Genomic DNA, 21,782 nt, shown 5'->3' with positions numbered 1-21,782 from the left:
TATTTCTTTATTCTAATTCAACACATCATGCATTCATCGTTACTGGGGACTTTGTAGAAGTATCAAATTGCAAACAAGTAACATAAATCCTGGAGGATATATATATATAAAGTATTTCACCAACATGGTGTTTGAGCTACGTTTTAGCTTTAGAAACCAGGACATTTTAGTTGCCAGGCTCCTTCCCTGCCTCAATAGATTGTGTAAGCCACAAAATATGTCTGGAAATCCCCCCTACTCCAATTATCCATCTCCATTCCTGTTTGTCTTGGACTTCTGGAGCTAATATTTACAGACAGGGATCTTTCCAGCAGCTGATTTCAGCTACAAAAGCCTAAAGCTGAGATTGATGTGCTTGACTAAATAAATATCAGAGTTCAGAAATGTGCTATGAGCTCATCAGGGTTGTACTTGAGAACGAAACCGTTTTCTTTGTTACTAATGTTGGCAGAAGAAACACCAACAGCTTTTTGAGGTTTCTGCAATAAAGTGTTCATTAGGAACAATCCAGTCGTTATGGGGCCAGCATCCTGGATGTTATAGTTTTTATCCCTGGTTCAACAAACCTGAATCAAACGAAGGTTCATTAGCAGACGACCTTTGACTGAATCAGAGGTTAAAACCGTTCCTGAAAGGAAAATTAAAGATAAATGTCAGAAACTGTGGGAAGATTATTCAAAAGAGCGATAGTACTCTAACAACTCAAAGAACCATTTGAATTTTAAATGGTTCTTTGAAATGCAAAGAATTTGTTATAGTAAACTAATTACTCAAAATAGCACAACTCGCTACTCACCCAGCAGAAACAAGTCGACAGGCATCTAATGCTTCTCTTGATCCTAAATGTTTGACCCAAACAAAATAATTGTATGCTTCTAGGCTATTGAAAGGATCATCCAGATCCACCACCAGGTATATCCTCAAGGATATATCCTCTTTTGTACCGAGACAATATGGATCATATTGTCTTGTATTTTTTCAAGATACTTCGTCCGTACCAGTCCATTTAGGGCAGTAGCGTACTCTCTGTGATCCATTTTGCTCTGTTTTGAACCAGATAAATCCACTTCCTGACCCCCATCTGAATTTCGCCGTCATCCAAGTGCGTTTGAAACCCAGCAATACAGGAATCTTCTATAATGATGTCTAAATTGAATGTAATGTTGCTAGGATTGATTGAATTGACTTAAAATGCACCGAAAACATTTGATTTGTAGTGCAATTTCTTAGCTAAGATTACATTTTAAATATTAATTTTCACTCTCCACATTGCTTTTGCCAATTTCCATCCAATGTCCAGTGATGCATTTAAATCTGAGTGAGAACGGTTCGTTATTTTTCAGACCAACATGTAATTTCAAACAAGCCGTGCTGTGGAGAAGACAATACCTGTTTGCTCAGCTGTGCAGCTTCACGTCAACATCTGGAGACGATCCTTTGGCACTGAAAAGCCAAAGGGAAAAAGAAATACTAGACTGTTATCTTTTATTTGGCTGGAGAACGTATATTCCAGTGTCCAGGGAGGTAAAGAAGGGAGATTGTGCCATATGTATTTAACGTACACTGAGTGAAAACCAGAGGAGCTTTCCAGGTGTTGTAGTGTTTGGAGAGGTTTGGTATTTGGAGGTCGTATTTCAACAAAGCCAGGCCGCGTGACAGCGGGCGAAAAAAGAGAAACGTGCTCGGCCTCCAGAGAGCATCGGCAGGTTGGTTTAGGCACAGAGAGGAGAAATTCCTCAGCAGCTCTGTAATCCTGCTGAGATTATTCAGGACGGCTTGGGGGTCATCCGACGGCCCAGGGGAGACGGAGAGCAGACACACACTTCCTCACATCGGAGTCCTTACACAACAAGCAGACACACACTTCTTCCAGCGAAGCCAGAGACAAAACAGTTGAGTCATCTTTGAGTGGGACTGGTGATGGATTCGGTTTTTCTTTCTCTCAAAGTGGGTGGTATCATGGCTTGGGTGGTATTTGGAGGGATTTCTGCTTCTCTTGACTCAACATGTTCTTCATCTCTTCTAGTGATTGTGGCCACAACATAAAAGCTGTTCTCATACAACAAATGAAACCTTGCTTGAACACAGAAAACCCTTCTTTTTGAGATCTGGCCCCTAATACTAATAAATGAAAAGAGATGACAGAATAAAGTTTATTAATGTTAAAAGTATCCATGATTAGTTGAAACAATACATTTTATTTGAGAAATATTTATTTTAGATGTAAAAACAATACAGTAGTAATACTGTAGGCCGTTTAGTTTTTATAAATTTGAATAAAATAGTGGCACACGAACGTCTCCATGTTGTTCACGCTGCAATGCATTCTGGGTAAATGATGTCTAATGGTCCAACTGTGCTAGCCCCCACCAGCCAAAACAGCAATGAATAACATCATAAAACCTTTTTAATTTTAACCACAGCGTTGAAATCGATGGGAGTGTAGAAATCACAAGAGGTGATGATGATGAGGAGGACCAAATGGAGGAAGAGGACAGAGTTGGTTGTAGGAGCTGGTGTTTGCTGCTGCTGCCTTCAGCTTCGTAAATGAAACAATGAATGACAGTACCTCTGGCCGGACTGTGTGATCCGGTCAGTACTTCTATAGCTCTGTGTCGGTCCGATGTTCGTCTGGGGAGGCAGTAGTGCCGCCTGTACTACTGCAGAGCTCCGTTAGCATTTAAAAGAGTTTCCAGTGCTGCCAGTCTGATCTCCCAGCGTTTTTTGTTCTGGCAGTAGCAGGGTCTAGGCGCATTGTGGATAAAAACTGTCCGTACTGCATTTGTTTTCAACTCACTAAGGTAATGATCACCTGTTAAAGCCTTTGTCAGTTTTGCTCATATGAATGACTCTAAGTCTTCTGGAGAGAAATATTGGGATCACAACAGATTAGGTCCTTCAGAAGCTGTGTTCGGCTCCGATTCTCTCGCACGGCGCTCTTTTTTTGTGTGTGTTGGAAGCATCTAGCTTTACCTCATGAATTATTTTTTTTTAATTACAGCCAACAGTGACACAGTGTGACATTATCTAAAATTACACCAGTCAAAGGCAATATGATAAACTCAGGTAAATTTAGCTTCCCTGTGTTTACTCTGTAGATTCTAGTACAGAATGGACCATTATGTGTCATCAACCCATTGGGTTTAAAAATGGCGACCTCCATGGGTGAAAAATATAACAAAAAGTATATATTTTGAAGTAATTATGAGCTTTGTTAGATCACAACAATTTTTTTTAGTTAGCAGGAAAGATACAACATATTTAGGCCAACATGGTCAACTAATCTTGGATCCCTTTAATGAGGAAACATCTAATATTGCTGATAGAAAGGTGAAGATTAAGCTGATGAGAAAGAAGCAGTAAGTCACATATTATTTGTTGTTCCATGAGTGAATAAGAAGATATTAGTAAGTATCGTCCTTGGTTTGACTCTCTTTGGTTCATTCCACCAGTATTTACAATAAAAGCAACGTCTATGCGCCGTCTCACAAGATTCATTACCCCAAATGGCGAGGTGACTCAGACTTGGACAGCAGATCAAGACATGACCTTTCTCTTTCTCCAGACATTATCTAAGACTCTGTTTCTTCATGTATCGATGCTTTTTCTTTTTGTTTAACTTTGTATTATTGCAGCAAATGTCTCTGAGCAGAAAATATGACTTTTCAAAATGAAACAGGGTCTATAAAAGAATGCGTTGACCTCGTAATATTAGGTAATTATTTGTACTGAGTTCTGGACCTAATTGAAAGCATGAAAAAAGGACTGTGAAAAAGTTCTGAGACAATTTTAATCTGATAATCTTTTAAAGAGTCTTAATCATTTTTCAGGCTTATTCCAAATATTTTGAGGCTTATTCACATGTAGCTCTGAAAATTAAGTACAGAAATGCCTTTTCCACTCCCAAAAAGGCGTGGTCACAGATGTCGGGGGCGTGGTCATAGAGGTTAGGGGAGGGGCCACTTGCTACCCTTCAAATACGATTGGCCAGCCCCAACAGTTTGTTAATATCATATTGTACATAGATTAGAGTTTTGTCCACACTTAATGTGAATCCTAATCCTTTTGCTGTTTTCAGCCACCATTAATATTTTCTTTTTGTTGACTGTTTCAAGTTTTAAAAATGGGACATTACATATTAACATTTACATGTACATAAATGAGATTATGGCCAAAGTGGATTATGTTTATCTCTAGTCCCGTCGGCAGGTTGATAAATATGATGTTTAAAAAGAAAAAGCAAAAAAAGCAGAATTAGGCTACTGCACAAAAAACCTCCCAGTTGTTTGCAATTTGTCGTTTATAATTGTTAAGTTGCATAGAGTTAGCATAACTGTGCTAAACAGAAAGTAGAGCTGTATACAGTTAAGCTATGCTAAGCTAAATAGGCCAATCGCGTGACTGGTAAAATTAGCTTGTAACAAACAAATCTACTTTATAGTTTTCATATGCTTTTTGTTTTGGTAAATAAATAGTTCTGTTATTCAACTTTTGGCCAACTGTTCATTTTAATATAAACTTCAGTGCATTTAGATGAAATTGGCTATTTTAGAGTGCCACATACAGTTTATATCCCTGCCTGGCATTAAAAAAAAATCTGGACACACCCCTTATTATACCTACTAAAAATTGTTCATTGTGAAATCATGCTACAGCAGTAAACTATTTATTGATTTAGGATTGATTTTTCAGTAAGTTTAGAGTATCCTATACGTTTTCTTACTAAGTTTATAGCTACATTTTTAATTATGAATGTTGACAAGTGACCTCATCATGCTAACTGCAACTTTGATTCACATTTAGCTACAACACAATTATTCAGTTGATGATAATCAAATGGACCTGACAGTTAACAGGTCCAGCCGTCGCTGCATCTCTTGGTGCCACAAAGAGGTTCCTTAAAGGGGCGGGACGTTTTTTAAACAGACCAACTGTGGTTGTACTTCACTGGAGGCGGCGCGCTCCGGTAGCACCAGCAGGTCGAATAAAGAGGGTGGTGAAATTCTCAGACAAGATTTAAACAAACGGCGAGACCGATGGTGGCTCAGCTGTTCTCGGACCACACACCACCGATGAAGAAGTGTTTCAGCAGTTTGAGCAAAAGCACTCCTCCTTCAGAGGACATATTAAGAACTTCTCATACACGGGTGTGATGTAATGCTGGTGCCATCTGTTTATTTGATTTGCAAACATGAGACATTCAATAATCAATGATGTATTTTTAAAATAAGTGAGATGTCTGATCTGTGTAGCAAAAGTGCAGGAAATCTCATTTTATTGCAATTCAGTCTCTGCTCTTCAAATTCCTGTAGCAGAAAGAAAAACATTCTCATGTAAGAAAATAGCTATATAGATGACATCTTTTTTTTATAGTACACTAATTCAAGCAACATCCTTACTGGAAACTGCATGAAAATAGATCTTTGGGGGATGAAAACAGTAAAAATAAATAAATTCTATCATGAAAATACATCTTTTTGTTTCAGTTGATGGATGTGTTGCGTTTAATTTCTCTTTGTACTAGCTATTCGTCTCCAGGTAAATTTTTGAGAGAGATTTGAGAGCCTCATGCTCTCATTCGACAGCATTAGGTCAACGCTCGACTTCAGGGGAGTTTTTCCCTGTGAAAACATCTCCACCTTCAGGCCGTGCTCCGTTTCCACCAGCTTGTTTCAGCAGCATCTACCAAAAAAACACCAAGAAATCAAAATTGTCAGAACAAACAGTTTAAAGTGGCTCAGAAAGCTCAAAGATGTTCAAACATGGTTTTATTCACAGTCTGTGCTTTTTTTCAAGGTTTTTCCAGTAACATCATTCAGTGGCAAAACCAGTCAGCCTTTTACTGAAAGGGAGACACTGTGTGTCCTTGTGAGTCATGTCGGCTTGCTGTGACTCAGGTTTTTGTCAAAATTGTCAAAGGTTTGTGCATTTGCTCTTTCTGATTTTATGAAAGCTGCTGCAAGTTTTGCACCTTTTGCAAGGTGATGAACTTCACAGCTTATCATTTGCAAGTAAAATTAACTTTCTGGTCATGACTGATGCACAAAAGATTTTTTTTCTCACTGTAGGCTGCAAACAGCATGAAATACGTAAGAACATCTTCAAGACCGATTGCAAAAGGCAGAAGTTTTACTCAGTGTAATATGAAAGATTATTTTAATCTGACAACATATAGCACCTTTAGATTCCTGACAGCATAAATGTTTAAAACATTGTAAAGCAATCCATGTTATCATTTCAAAAAGTTCATTTGCATTAAATTAGAATTATTTTTAAGTGTTTTGCAAAATAATTCATAAACCTTGAACTTTACCAGACCTTATCATGTTAAAACCAGAAATTTAAATATAATTTGCTTAAATTTGATGGCAGCTTTAAGTGTTTTTCAGAGAGCAGAATCGACTTTTTATTGAAAAAATTTAAACAATTGCTTGACTTGAGACCAAAATTAAACTTTGTGAGGAGACTGTGAGATTCATTGATCTGAGCTATCCCAATTAAATAGTTCAGATCAGTATATTTGAATGGCCTAGTCAAAGTCCAAACATGAATAAAGATCCTTAAATAAGACATAAATAGTGAGATTCACAGAGATCCTCCATCCAATGTGACGGAGGTAGAGTCGGTTTGCAAAAAAAACAAATTAAGTTTCTAGTTGAAATTTCAACTAGAAATTTAATATGGGTAGATATTACATCTACACATATGCAGATGTAATGTCAACAAAAGACGATTCTGTAAAAAATTTAATTAGAAAAGCTAAATATAATTACAAAACAGCACTTTTCAGATTTTATGTTTTTTTAATATTTGAAAATCATGAGTCAATTTTCTTCTGTTTCTCAGTGACATACCACTGTGTGTTATCATTATAAAATACCAATAAAATAAAACAAAGTTTGTGGTTTAAACATGTGAAAATGTTCAGGGGGTGTGAATATTTTTACAAAGCACTGTAAAAACCAAACAATAAAAAAAATGTTTTGACAATTTAAAAAACAGATTGCCACACTCATTTAACGTTAACAAAGCTACATTTATTCATTTTAATTACCATTCTATTTATAAGTTATGCCTTAATCCATGAATTTATTGTGATATTAGCAAATTAGTTTTCAAATTTTGTTTTATTTTTGCTGGTAACTCATGCCTGAGAGTGGACCTGAAGAGTTTAAATCCGATTATTGTGATTTTAATAGCCTCACCAGATAGGTAAACTGAGGGAAATAACACCGATTCCTATTACCATGGCAAAAAAGTATAATTTCAAAGTACAAATAACATCTAATATGTAAGATAACATACAAATCTTAAATTATTTAAGACATTTTTGCAAATTAGGGTTACAGTGTGCATCATTGTTTAATTAATTAATTTCTGTTTCTTTGATGCCCACTCGGAGGCCGGCGATCACACAAAAGGACTCTAATGGGAATTCGTTATTTAACAATAAAGAAAAGGGGACCAAGAGACAACTTGCTGTGCAGGGCTCGGTTGCTTAGCAATGTCTTGCACTAGTCGCCTTAACATTGAACCTGCTTTGGGTGATTAATTTAGATGATTCATCCTTGCAAAGCAACAACAGCAGGGAGGGTTTAGAGACGCTTTGGTGACGAAAGGAGAGCAACAAACAGAGGAGGTTGTGTTATTTAAATATATAAAACTCAAGAAAAGCTGAAAGATTGCAAAGCTCCAGCTTGAGTCTGTAACCTTGAACGAATAAAACCCAGAGCTCCAGGTTTTATGTTTATTACGACCTCTCAGACATACGAAGAGTTTGACTTACTCTGCTCTGTCACATGGCTGAAGGAGTGTAGTGATTAAAACCAGACTCCTGCAGTTTGCAGAAGCCAGAAAAATAGATTGCAGTTACAGATATCCTTCACAAGAGGGAAGTACAGAAGCATGCACCTCAGTCTGTGCAGCATTAGTACAGGTAGACTCACATGAGGAGGACTGAAATTCAAGTATAAGTCAAGTTTTCACCTTTGGTATGAAAACACGCTGCAACTACATTCACATTCAGTAAAACCGAATGTGAAAGTGACAGAAAAAGAAACTAAATTCCCCGTCTTTTACCCAATTCTGAGTCACGCAGTAAATATGTCAATGCTTCCTTTTGTGTCATGAGAGGAGTGTGGAGCAAGTTTGGGGTTTTCCTTTTTAAAAAGAAAAAACCAACAACAACTCCTGTTGAATCTTATTTTCCTGAAAGTGGTGACTGCTAAAAAAAAGATCTCTGCTCTGTCAATGTTTCTGTCTTCGTGACCAACAGATTCAAACTAATTAGCTAAAACATAGGAAACACAAGGCAACCTGTTTGCACTTTTTACTTGAATATTTGTACAAATTGAACATTTTCACTTAATATCCCATTAGAACAACAAACCTTCATGTAGTTTTATGCGACAGACCATTAAAAAGTGGTGGATAATGCAGGGTTTTATTTTTATTTTTCTGTATTTTAAAATCTAAAAATGTTGCCCATTTGTATTGAATACCTTTACACTAGTTAGTGTAAATAAAGTCAAGTGCAAACATTTCTCTCAGAGGTAGCGCTAGACTGGTGCATTTGTTTTGGTTGTATTTACCCATAATTCCTGTGCTATAGTTTGTTTCTGCTTTGGGAGCGGCCTTTAGTCCATTTGGCATAGAGATATGCATTCAAACCACGCCAAAGTTCACTTTAATCAAAGCGAGACGTAGGTTTTTAGGCAGACCAGAGTTTACCTTTTTGGTTTAGAGTTCGACTGCGCATTCACACCTCCCCAAATGAACAGGACTTTCTAGATAAACAAACTAGAGTTTGATTAAGTGGGCTAAACAGGCTTGATGTGAATCAAACCCCAAGTTTCATTTTGGTTCATTATCTTGAACCATCACACTCTGGCTGCTCGTTCAGACTGGAATGATTCTTTGTTCTAGTTGAAAATGGATATAGAGACACAGCAGAGTCTTACAAGCTATTTGAGGTGAGTTTGAGCTAATGGCATGTAAGAGCTCAAAGTGAGTTATTTTATAAAACAATATCCCACGGATAAGTGTCTCAAGAAGGCATCTGGGTGAGACTGGGGCAAATATTTACCCTAACCCTAAACCCAGACATACAACCAAAAGTGGACTGGTTTAGATCACAGGTGTCAAACTCAAGGCTCGCAGGCTAAATCTGGCCCGCTCCAGCTATTTATGTGGTGAGTGGCCCTTTTACATCTTCTGCTTAAGATAACAATTGTGTGGTTAAATATTTTATCACTTATATCAGTTTTCATTTGAACATGACCAAATTACATCAATGTAAAAAGATGTTTACATTTTGAGAAATATTTATATACAGCAGAGAAATTTTAACGGTTTGTTAAAAGATAATTTTATCAACTGATCCTTTGAGGGCATATTCAGGATGTTGATGCCATCCAAAAGGAAAATAAAGTTGCCACCCTGATTTATATCACAGAATATTCATCTGTTAGAATGGCCTAGTCAAAGTCCAGATCTAAATACATAGAAGGAATTCAAATTTAACATGTAAATTTAAAGATTCAAACTAATTAGAAGATGAAGAAGAAGAAACCCAGAACGTTGCACAACTGCCCTTCCTCCTAACATAGAGGGCAAATTCGGCATTTAAACTCTGCACTTCTGCCACTTTTTTATCTGTATATCTCCATATACTTATATATAAACATATACATTCTCAGTTGTAAAACTTTTTACGCTATATGTCTAGTTATTGTACATCTATTTATTAATTGTTTAGGATAATTTTAGTTAGACTGTGTATTTTATTGTTACTCAATGTTAGTAACGCCCTGTCTTGTATCACTGTGGGATAGTGAGAAACGTCATTTCGATTCCCTTGTATGTCTGGGCATGTAAGAGGAATTGACAATAAAGCTGATTGATTGATTGATTGATTGATTGATTAAAGACACTTTCCAACTGAACCTGAGCTATTTTGTAAAGAAGAGTAAGCAAGAAGTTCAACAAAGCATTGACACGTAGCCAGATATCTGGGAAAACAAATATATCTTCATGCGTTTGGACCTCAGATTAATAGAATTAAAGAAGATAATTGATAAAAACTCCGGTCAAAGTGGAGATTTAAAAATACTCCATATTTGTGTTTCCGTGTGCATATGGGAAAACTGAGATTTCGGGTCCAATGCATTCAAGCCTTCAACAAATAAAGCACCAATATATCCAGACACTTAATTTTACATGATTCCTAATCGACACCCTCTTGTGTTTCAATAGTTTTATATTCTAATATGCTATTTAAAAGTAGTTCAACCTAAATATCCATCCACACAAATGAACTTTTTGGTGCCATGTTTAAGTCCTAACAGGAAGTTGTGTTTGTTTTGAAGCAATCTGATTGGCTGACATAGATTTTATATTTGCTCTACACTGCCCCCTACGGGTTTGGTATGTTTAAAACAACAATCAGTGGTGGATTTGTTGTCGTTCATGTGAATGAAAACTTCCCATGTGAACGATATTATTCTTTTAAACGATGTGGCAGTGATATTTGGTTTTATAAAGACCTGGCTACATGTACACACCACACTTTTCAGATGTAAATTTGTTAAAATCATCTATCTTTTCAATACATGTCACAATAATGTGTGATTGTGAGCTGAACTCTACTACAAAATTCAAATGAAATACTTCGAAGTTTGGGATTGTAATTTGGAAAAATGTGAAAAAGTCAAACAGGTGTGAATACTTTTTCAATTTGCTGCAATAAAGTGAGAAAGTCTTAAAATAGGAGTTTTGCCTTCCTGAGAGAAAATCATCCAACTCTGCTGTCTGATTATAACCACATGTGTAACATAACTCAGAAATAAATTCCCTGTTGCGCTCGCCAGGCCAGACGCATTTTGCAGTGTGGTGAGGACCGGGAAATCATGTGATATCAACAAAAGCAGACATATTACGCCCTCTCCTTCCTCTGCCGCCCACACACAGAGACACACACACACACACACACACACTTTCAACACACATGTTTTCCTTTTTCCTTTTTTTTGTCAAAGAGATGGAACGCTGCTATTCATTTACTGACTTTGAACCCTGCCCTGCCAGTAAACAGAGGAAACGTCATCAGCTGCAGACACAGACAGAAACATCAACACTGTAAAAGACAAGAAAGGGAGAAAAGGAAGACTTACTGTGAATTGTTCCCCTGCCTTGTCCCTTTCTGAGCTCTGCTCTCCATGGCTGGGCCTCCTGTGCCAGTGGGGGTCTTCCACCAACCCACCCACCCCCCGCCTCCTTTACACCATGCTGGTGCTCTGGCGTCCTCTAGCAGGGTAGGCAGGGGTCCTAATGGGCTTCAGTGGCGGGTATGGGCCCTTCCCACACCGGCCATTTTGAGGGTAAGGTGGCGGCTTTTGAGTTCTTGCACTGGAAGTGCTGTTGCCTATGATGACTGTCGGGTCAAGGGTGTGTGGGTAAGGTTCGGGACAAATTGGGCCGTTGTGGTTTGAATCTCCTGCAAGTTTCAGGTGAGGCAGGTGGCCGTTTGCGCTTGGCTTTTTGTGACTGACACCTTTCTGGAGACTGGGTGGGGTGAAGTGGCTCGTTTTGACAACGGACGCCATGTGGACGGGAGAGACGGAGTTGGTTCTGAATACGACGTGGTCTTCGACAGCGCCGTGCGACGATACCCGGACCGCAGCAGGCTTGCGAGCGGGTAGAGGGGATAACCTGAAGTCCCCTGAAGACGCTGAATCGTGAAGGTTATTTGATGACACCAGAGTGATGCACGGCTCCTCTTCGCTGAGGTCGATATTTGCTGTGAGGCGATCAATCTGCTCAACCACCTTGAATGATAATAGAGGAGGCGGTTATTACCAAACTGCAGACCAATTTAAAATACCACTGAATTTCTGAGTCACAGTTTTTACAAAGGTTCTCTACATGTTCTTAAAAGTGACCCATTATGATTCCTTGAACAAGTTATGATAGCTCTACAGACTGAACAAAACCCATTCATTACATTTTTCCACAAAATCGCTCCTAGATAATGAGATTTCAGTCTGATCAGTTCTGCCTATTTTGAGCTCCTTTGAGTTTGTCACTTTAAATCCAAATAAGCTGCTGCTGCCCCCCCAACTCAATGTTTAACTCATAATTGAAAATGGCTGCAAATATATGCGCAATTCTACAGCCATACATCTTTGAAAAGCAGAAGTGGAGACTTCTGAACAACCAACAAGAATACAGCAAGTAGCTTCTGGATGGTAAGTCAAGTAAGTTTCCAGCAGCCATTGTACAGCGGTAAAACCAGCTGACCAAACGTGCTAGAACTCAGCTTGGGTTGCTGGGTAACAGGCTGGAATTTGCTGGGGTTGCTAGGTAACAGCGCAGTGCCCGTTGATTGTGCTTAACAATCAAAAGGTTTTTGAAACAGTTCATTTTCCAGACACCTATAAACATTAACTTATTGCCAAACAAAAAACTGCTGGGTGTCTTTTTTTTATTATTTTTTTATGTGTTTGGATTGTTTTAAGAATCAGTAGAAACTCAAATGGAAATAAAAAAAATTTGAAAAAAGTGAATTTTGTTTAATAAGTCTAGTTTAGCAGCTTTTGGTTAATAAATACAACTCTTTAGAAAAGTATTTGTTCTTTGTAAACTCTTACCTACAAATCTATTTTAATTTAAGTGATAGCCCAACAGAAAGTAGTACATAAATATAAAAAAATATATTTTTTAAATACTTTTAATCCCCACACTGACCTAATGCTTTCTAGAAGTTTCTCTGGTCGTTGCATCTAAAAACTGAAGTACTTGTCCACACTGCAGTTTTACCAAGTATTTTGGTCTAATTTCTCCTGCAAATATCTTAGTACACTTGAGATAAGACTAAACCAGCTTACAATTAACTTTTTAGAAAGATATACAATCTTGTTTTAAGTAAATAATTTCTTAATATTGATGAAAAGCTATTATTTCCACTTGCCCATTAGTTCACTTAAAGGAAAAATGTCATAAGTATAGTTATCCACCGGTGGAACTATTACTTTTTAGGCAAAATAATACTTACTGAAATTAATACTTATTTCAGTAAGTATTTTTTAATACTTACTGAAAAGTTACTTGTAAGTTAGTTTTGTCTTATTTCAAGTGTAATAAGATATAAATATATCTTGCTACAGATTCTCAATTGGGTTTGGGTCTGGACTTAGGCTAGGCCGCTCTAGCATGACTATTCTTTGATCCAAGCTATTCTACTCTACCTCTGTCTGTATCTTCATGGTTATTGTCTTTATTAAGATTAATCACCACCCCAGTCTGACGTTTTTTTGCTGCCTTTAATAGTTTTTTCTTTCTGGGACAGTCGTGTATTTGGGCCCCATCCACTTGATTGGAGTCAATCTTGCCACACAGCATGATGCTGCCACCATCATGATTCACAGTTTTAGCTGTTTGCCATATATAATGTGGGTAGCCCAGAAAATTATGGTTTATTCTCATCCAATCAGAGCACCTTATTATTAACTCTGATTAATGCTCGTCAATTACTCTGTTTGAAAGGATGGCCGTGTCAGGTCTGAAATGTTCAAAGTTTAGTTTTTCTAACATGATACTACTTTAAACACAAACCTGAACTCTTTTCTCTAGCTATGTGACATTTGAATGCATCTGGTTAAACTAGAGAATGGGACTGAAAACAAATGCTTTCCACCTTTTCCTTTGCAAACATTATTAAAAACTTTATTCTTCCATTTTACAAATATGCATTCATTTAATTCAAAATATATTGTCAGCTTGTACATAATTATATGCCATTATTAACATTCTCCTTTCTGAAGTTTCATTCTGGATTTTGCTCAAAATGATCAGATTTATAAAATTTTAATTATAGACTCGTTCGTGTTTATCTACAGATTTTTTAAAGACACGGTACAAAAACAAGATGCACTTAGAAGGGATGTCTTGGATTGTTTTTGAAGCAGGGATCTGTGAGATAGGTGTGAAATATTGCTTTAATCGGCCTTAAAGCAATTGTACTTGTCATTCTTTCATATGATATGCTCAGGGCTACACAAACAGCTTTTTTTTATTAAAGTAAATGTTTCTGCTCTAAACTGGGATGCAACCAGTTTCTGTACAACAGATGATTCCTGTTTTGAGAGATAATGTTTAACCTGCTAAATTGCTAAAGCTAAAGGAAAGTGTCATGTTCTTAGACTGCTATGTGCGTTTTGTAACTTTGCACTACTAATTAGCAACAGAAAGACATATTATAGACTTATGGAAAGCTTCTTATCCATAGTATTGATATTAGTAGCCATTATGTTATCTGCTAATTCGTAGCACTCTGAATCAGAATTAACAATTTAAAAATCCAGAGTAAGGTTAGAAGCTCATCAGACATGGTGTCCTTATGAAACAATTTGCAGCTTAACCAAAACAACTAAAAAATATCCTCCTAAGAAAAAGAAAGAAATGCTTAATTTGGTCGTTTTAAACCTCTTTTTCATTTAATTGCTGTTCCTTTATTTCTTTGTCGCAGGTTTAGTCATATTGATTATGACTTTCCTTGATACAAAAAGGACCTGTCTTCTAAAAATACACAAAACATGATTTCGAAATTGTTTTAGAAATTTTGTGCCAGTCACGAATCAATTTGTACCAGCAGAAACAATCTTTTGAGGTCATTTGCGATGATCTGCTTGATCATCGCAAGAAAACATTTATATAACTTCAATAAAAGTTGTCAACAGCAAGAGGTTGCTCAGTTATTTGAGTTTGATCACTGATCAAATCCTATATTTGCATTAGGTAGCATGCTGAAACTGCAATTAGAAAGATATGCGAATGAATTATGGATGAAAGTCTGCTTTTTATGTTTATTTGTCTCAATAATATGACAAATCAACTTGTTTGCAATGGATTAATTAAACATATGTGTGTGAAATAGAAGCATAGCGATAAACAAAATGGCAACATGTTGGCACAAGAACTACCTGTGCCGACTCTGGTTCTACTCGTCACTCAATCCGAGGAGTAAATGTTTTCATCCGGCCCCTACGGTGTTGGGTTGTTTTTGTTTTTGCTTTTTTCGTGCATTTATCTTTGGAATATAAAAAATGGCTTTAGGAGGATTTAAGAGGGTTTGGATCTCTGCTTGATATAGAATACAGACTGACTACAGAGCACTGGCATCCCCTCTGGAGATTAAATGAAGCCGTGTCCTTGATTCATTCCACTCATTTCAGCATTTGCAGCTAAAATAAAGTGGCACCAAAATGCAGCAGGGAGACTTTTTCTCTCTGGAGTCTTCACATTAGCACTGTCACTTTCTACTCCTGTTCTGTCATTCTGTTGGCGTCTCTGTAACCACCAGTAGTTTCTGTGTTTATGTTCCTTTGTTTATTCCCATGTCCATAGAAGAGCAAAGTTATTTTCTTCTTTGCTATCACTTCTTTTTACTATCTAGCAGTTGTTTTTGAAATAACACTGACCCCCCTGTTGAGAAAACGAGGCCAAACTGAGCAAATCTCCCCCACAACAAACAGCTAATGTAGTGTTTGCTTGAACAGGTTTCCCCCAAAAAACTTGTTAAGCCCGGGGCTTGCGTGTTAGGGGAGTCATTCATCCAGCGGCTCATCGTCTTTTTGAGTTACAAAATGCTTAAAGTTGACAGGAAATTTGAAAATATCACTTTATAATTATGTGTTATTAAAAGATTGGAAGATTAATACCTGAACACAAACTATAAAATCTTAAAAAATGCAAACATTTTTAAAAAATAAGCAGTGCTTAGCCTGATGGGGGCACAAGGAAAGCCTGGTGGCCCGCCAGGTTTGTGATAGACTGGGGTAAAGCAGATATAAATGTTTTACCCCAGCTAAAGGATTATTTTCTTGCTTAAGGCTAACATGCCATGAGCATTACTCTTGTGTGAAAAGGTTTTTCTATTTTTTCAAACTCTGACCACAGGGGTTTCTGTCTGCTGCAGGTAAAACAGTAAAGTGGCCAAAAATATAGTTTAATTTGGGGCCCCATTTAAAGTTACCATTATCAATACACCAATAATGTCTCTTTTTAATTGTCAATACTCAACAGTTTGAAAGTTGTGTATTTAACACCCTTTATTTCATGGTTAGCAAACAAAATTACTCTTTCTGTGCCAGTAAAATACTGATTTAGCGTGTTCTAAAGGGGCACCGGCCTTTGTTGGCCCCTCTGTAGAACTGCCCATGACTATGAAAATATGAGTTATTTGAATCACTGTCAGTTCTCCTAACATCTAAATAAGTTTAAAATCTTACAAGCCTACTATTAGCACATTTAAAATCAGCCTTAGTCTTAATAAGCACATCACACATAAATTTGTGTGGAGCCCCCTGCTGACCTGGAGGACCTGGCCAGCAATTTAGTTCGCTTTTCTTTCACTGCAAAAGCACAAAATCTTACCAAGTATTTTTTTTTGTCTAGTTTCTAGTGCAGAGATCTTGTTGCAATTGAAATAATATAAAAAGCTTGCATGTAACTTTTCAGCAAGAAGTAGCTTATTTTACGTCAATAATTCCTTAATATGGATCAAATAAGTTGTATTAATAAGTGAAATAACCTCATGGCATTTTTCCCATGTCTTGTTCCATTGACAGATTATTTCACTAATAGCAAGCACTTTTTCATAGATATTAAGGAATTATTGACCAGACCGAAAAACTTGGCAGGATTTTTTGCTTTAGCACTGTTGGGTTGGCTCTGATTACTTCACATAAATTTGAGTTTTTTAGCTCATGTAAGAAGTTTTTAAAAATGTATTTAACAGTATTATAAAGTGTTATATAACGCCTAATAATATGCTGTCTTAAAGCCAAACCTGAAGATTGAGCACTTTTAAGCTTATATTAGCAATCGATAATTATTTCACCACTGCCAAATTGGAATATTTGTGTAAACATGAATATAAATTATGAACAACTGGCTTAAATTAAAAAAGAATTTCAACTATTTGTGTCCATATGGCTCAGTTTTATTCATTGAGCAGCAACACCAGGCATTTGGCTCCAAATCAGTGCTCATTTACAGCCGCATGCACAATGAATGCTGCATGATTTAGTAAGAGTCTATGTCTCTGGGCTTTGTAATGTGTCGGCCGCAACGCTGCCGGTTACATTGGCGGTCTGCTAAAGGTCAGTGCAAATTGTTCTCAATCACGTCTTTAGTGAGAGACGATGACTGACTCACAAACAATGCAGTCAGCATGTTGACACACACACATTCACACCCCTGCTATGACGAGTGCACATGTACACACACACACATGACCTGTGTCAAAAAGCTAATTTTTTTCCAGGATCTGAACTTTGTGATAATCACTCTAAATGTCACTGTAGCCAGGAGAGAATTGATAAAAGGCTGAAGCATCTGCCGATGAAGTCTTTCATGATTGGACACCTGAGGTACGCCCAGAGGATTAAACATCTTTAATTACAGACCTTCCTACCTCTTTCATCTCCACATGAACTTGCTTCAGACCCCCCAACACTTCCTCCAGATCTGCTACGACTTGTCGGATTTGATCCCTCACCAAGTCCTGCCGCCCCCTTTGCCTCGTCACTTCTGATTCTTCACTGTGGAGATCATTGTTGGTTGTTGTTTTGGAGGTTTCCGAGCAGGTGATGTCAGATCCCCTATGTCTCCTTTGGCTCAAGTGCTTCTGAGGGACTTCAGTCGGAAAGAAGCCCTTATCAGACTCAGCGTAGCCGTTAAAGTGGTCCTCTGATCCACCCTTTGGCCTCCCCTGGTCCAGATAGCAATCTCTTTCCTCCTCTCCCTTAAAGACCACATGCCTTGGTCCACAGTGGCCATTTGTCAAGTGCGAATGACCCGACTGGGGATGGCGCAGCTCCAAATGATAGCCATTAGGAGCGCACGCACAGCCTTCCTCCTCATCCACCGATATGTACTTGACAGTCCGCCTTCGTCTGTACCCTTGACCTTTGACCTGAAGATGAGGGAGAGGGTGGGGTATCCCAGAGTGGAAGGGGCGTGCTCTGTCACCGCCTGCCACACAGCCACACTGTTCTCTCACAAATGAGTAGTGTCTCACCCCAGGCTCCGTCGGGTCGCCCCACTGGGCAGGTTTCAACTCCCAGGGGCAGGATTGACTCAAGTCGTCCGACTGACTCCAAGGGCCCGGCCCCGCAAACACAGGCCTCCTCTGTGGGCTGAAATGACCGCTTCTTTCAACTCTGTCCACCAGGAAATCTCTGCCTCCTCCATCTTTACCCCGAGGAGCCTGGTTGTCTCTCCAGCAGCCGTGCAGTGACGGGTCCATTTGTCTGGCTTGCGGATGCCCGTGCAGCTGGTCATAGTAGATGCAGTGCCGGCAGGGGCAGGGGCTGTTACTGTTGCTGTAGTTCAGAAATCGGTGGTGTCCCGTCATTTCGGAGCCTTCTGTGTACATGTCCGAAGTGGGCAGTAGACTTGAGAAGAAAACGCCTTAAAAAACGACTGCTTTCCTTTCTATGCGAGCTCACTCCAGCCCAGTCATTTGCTTGCTGTTTTTCTCATCTACGTCTTCCCACAAGAAAACTTTTGTCTTTCTTTTTTTTCTTCAACTCTCAACCCAAGACTCCTTCCTCCCTCCCCTTCCTTCCTGTCTGTTGTTTCCCCTTTTCTTTTCTCCTGTAACTGTTAATCTTTCATGCACACTTTCCTCAGACCTTCATTACTTTACGTACTTCCCCCCTCAAACTTTTTCTCATTCCTTCTTCTTTGGTCACCCTGTAGCCCTCTCTCCAGGACGGGGCCCCTCTCCACCTCCCTCCCTCTGTCTCTCTTTCTACCTCTCCCGCCTCGTTGCTCTGTCTCATTTGGTGCTGCAGGCGTCCAGTCTCACTCTCTCTCTCTCTTTGGCAGAGTATTTCCCGTCTCCTCCCCTCCCCTCTCTGGCTCTTTTCTCCACCTCTTAGTGCCTCTCGCCTCTGGTATATTCTCTCACATAGTCGATAGTACCTGGATTATTTGAGAATCCCTTCTCTCCCCTCCACCTGAAATCCAGCCGCCATGTGAGGCTCGTCTGGTGAAGGACTCCATGTGGTGTTTTGCTTTCTCAGAGGGTGCGTGGAAGCGCCTCAGCTCCGGTGCTGAGCTCATTAGCCCAACTAAAAGCCTTTGCACTCTGCAATTAAACGCTGCCTGGGATTCCTCAGCCAGAGACTGAGAGAAAAGTGGAGGGGAGGGGTTTGGAGAGGACCGCTCTGGGAGGTGGAGTTTCAAACATACACAGACGAGGGAACAGACAGCAATCTGAGCCAAAAGAGACGTAGTCAGGGACGACAATTTTTCATTATTCTCATCCTCAGATTTCTCCCACATATATATTTTTTGTTCTCTCCATTCAAAAAATTTTGTTCAACGTAACAGCTGAAAAAATGTCAGTCTATAGACACGGCCCTATGCAAAGGTTTTCATTCGCTTCAGAATTTCTCAATTCACAACCACAGATTATTACTATTTTATTGACATGTTATGTGACAAGCCAACAGAAGCAGTGAACATGTGAACAGAACCACCTTTTGCACTTTGGAGTATATCTCTAGAGGGCTTTACGCATTTAGGATGTTTTCACACCTGATCTTGTGGTGATTTGATTGGGCACCAAAATTGCAAAATTTGCTACATTTACAGCTGATGCAGTTCACGCCCTCGCCTGTGGTGGCTCTTCACCAAGAACTACTGAAGGAGAAAACACAAAAACCTCTGAAGAAGACATTAGCTCAACTTCCTTCTTCATGAATGTCAACAAAAATGGAGGGACATCAGCTTTTAGAGGTAGTAGGATTTCTCTTTTGTCCTTAGGAAAAGACTATGATCCATTTCTCCCACTAGTGCCAGACACTTGCTTTAGTTTTGGTTCTATTTACCCAGAATGCTTAGTGTTATAGTTTGCTTCCTTCTTTTGGAGCATTTCCCATTCTGCTTTCATTTCATCCACATATGTATTCAAACCGTACCAAAGTTTGCTTCAACCAAACCAACTCCTAGTTTAGTAGGTCATTTTTGACCGTTTTTCAAATTGAATTAGCTCCATTTTGATCAGATTGGATGAAGATTATCTGTGAAGAGCTATTTTACAGATTTCTAATTGGACTCAGTTCTAGACTTGGGATTATTTCAAGGGTGCATTCACATTAGCAGTATTTAGTCCACGTTTTTTGAACCCTAGTTCGTTTTCTTAGAAAGTACGATTCATTTGAGGAATTTTGATTGCACAATCAATCTCTAATGAACACCAAAAAAAAATGAACTCTGGTGCATCTAAAAACGTAGGTCTTGGTTAGGTTGAAGTGCAGTTCGAATGCATTGAATGGCAAGTAGACTGGAAAACGCTCCAAAAGCAGGAAGCGGACTAACCAAATAGAACTAGTTGAAGAGAAACATCAGCATTGATTTTCTGCGGTTCCTTCTGAGTTACCATGAGCCTCTTGGCTTTTTGTTTTCTGCTTTTCTCTGTTTTCAATGTGTTGTTTTCTCACAAATGTCCATTGAAACATTTCTTAGAAAAGCTATTTTTATACTAAGAATAAATCACACACACGTGAACTACATCAACTACTTGGTGAGTTCTGAAGGTAAATGTTTGGGCTTCATTTTATTTAGAGAAAAGGGGCCTTCCCCTTTACAACTATGCACAACAGCCCAATGATATACACTGGAATTTGTGATTGTAACTTTTGCGAGGCACTGAATTAAGTCCAACTCTACCACAGTTTTGTAGGAGAAAGCGGTGCCCAATCAGGACTTAAAGTCATTAGTTTTTCTTCTCTCAGTTCTATGTGTGTAACTAAACTTGATAAAAAGAAGAAAACAGGCGTGTCAGCGCAGGATGAGCTAGCAATATCTCTCTCTGTTTCGCTTGTGTTGCAGATTTTCATCTGAGAAAGGCTTCTGCTTTGAAAGAAAATAACTGGAGCCTTGAAAACAATGGGTTGTAAAAAAAGAACTGCTGAGGATAACAGCAGAGGAAGATGAAGGGATCCGTCCATCCCAGCAGGAGGATGAGCAGTCCAACCACAGCTGCAAGGAAGTACTGTGGTTAGAGATGAAACGGGATTGAGATAACTTTATCTTATTATATAAATATATACAACAAGCTTTCCTGTGGAAGACGGAGGTATGCACATGTACATGCAGAGAACAGCATTAAAAGTTTAAAAAAGCTTTCTGTGTTTGTTTTTAGATACTTAGATGAATGTAGTATTCCTTTTTGATAGTGCATTACAAAAGTATTTAGTCTCTTGAAGGGAAAACTACTGATTTTTTTGTTAGGCCTATTTTGTGAAGTGGGAGGAAAATTGGGTTTTTTAGACTAGGTCACAAATAAAAATCCTTCAGTATAACCCAGTTCAACCCAGAAACAATCTATTAGTAATAAATAGAGTCCATCTGTTTGTAATTTAATCTCAGAATCAACCCTGTCTATAACTGAGTTTCAATTACAAATGTGTGCAAGCCTTTGTCAATATTTTGCTAATGTTGTAAAAACACAATTTCATAATTGTGGTGTTTGATTAGATTTAAAAAAAACTTAATTAAAATCACGTGTTTAAGTGTGTTCATGCAGTAGGCCATTAAAAAACATGCCATGTTATTCTCCAAATACTTCCTGTAGTCTTTTCCTTCATTTGTGCCAGTGTCAACATCCGGTTGTTGATCACATGACAAATTTCTCCATTGCAGTTCTGCAAAATAAATAAATTTTAATAAGACCAAAAAAACACACTTCATCTTGGTGACAACTATTTATC

At 38.4% G+C, this 21,782-nt stretch overlaps 1 protein-coding gene and 1 long non-coding RNA gene across 2 annotated transcripts; one reads left to right on the top strand and one right to left on the bottom strand.

Annotated features, from left to right (window-relative positions):
- Positions 1-1,295: 1,295 nt before the first annotated feature.
- Positions 1,296-5,372, top strand: LOC114146821 (uncharacterized). The gene is made up of 2 exons (XR_003595969.1): positions 1,296-1,892; positions 3,453-5,372. It is a non-coding gene; the product is annotated as an uncharacterized LOC114146821 (long non-coding RNA).
- On the bottom strand, positions 5,156-19,174 carry LOC114146820 (uncharacterized). The gene is made up of 3 exons (XM_028021214.1): positions 17,474-19,174; positions 11,172-11,825; positions 5,156-5,682 (listed from the first exon to the last, which is right to left on the bottom strand). Exons 1-2 carry the CDS (start codon positions 18,434-18,436, stop codon positions 11,277-11,279), a joined length of 1,512 nt encoding a protein of 503 aa, XP_027877015.1. The 5' UTR covers positions 18,437-19,174; the 3' UTR covers positions 5,156-5,682; positions 11,172-11,276.
- Between the last annotated feature and the right edge of the window lie 2,608 nt (positions 19,175-21,782).

Source organism: Xiphophorus couchianus, chromosome 6 (genome assembly GCF_001444195.1).
Source record: "Xiphophorus couchianus chromosome 6, X_couchianus-1.0, whole genome shotgun sequence".
Taxonomy (NCBI): Eukaryota; Metazoa; Chordata; class Actinopteri; order Cyprinodontiformes; family Poeciliidae; genus Xiphophorus; species Xiphophorus couchianus.
This window is presented reverse-complemented; position numbering and strand designations above follow the sequence as displayed.

What these genes read in the sequence shown, in the direction of transcription:
- LOC114146820 (XM_028021214.1), bottom strand. Translation starts at nt 18,436, where the DNA reads ATGTACACAGAAGGCTCCGAAATGACGGGACACCACCGATTTCTGAAC. An exon ending in TTCATGTGGAGATGAAAGAG is followed by an intron (nt 11,826 to 17,473) that starts GTAGGAAGGTCT and finishes TTATCATTCAAG; the next exon opens with GTGGTTGAGCAGATTGATCG.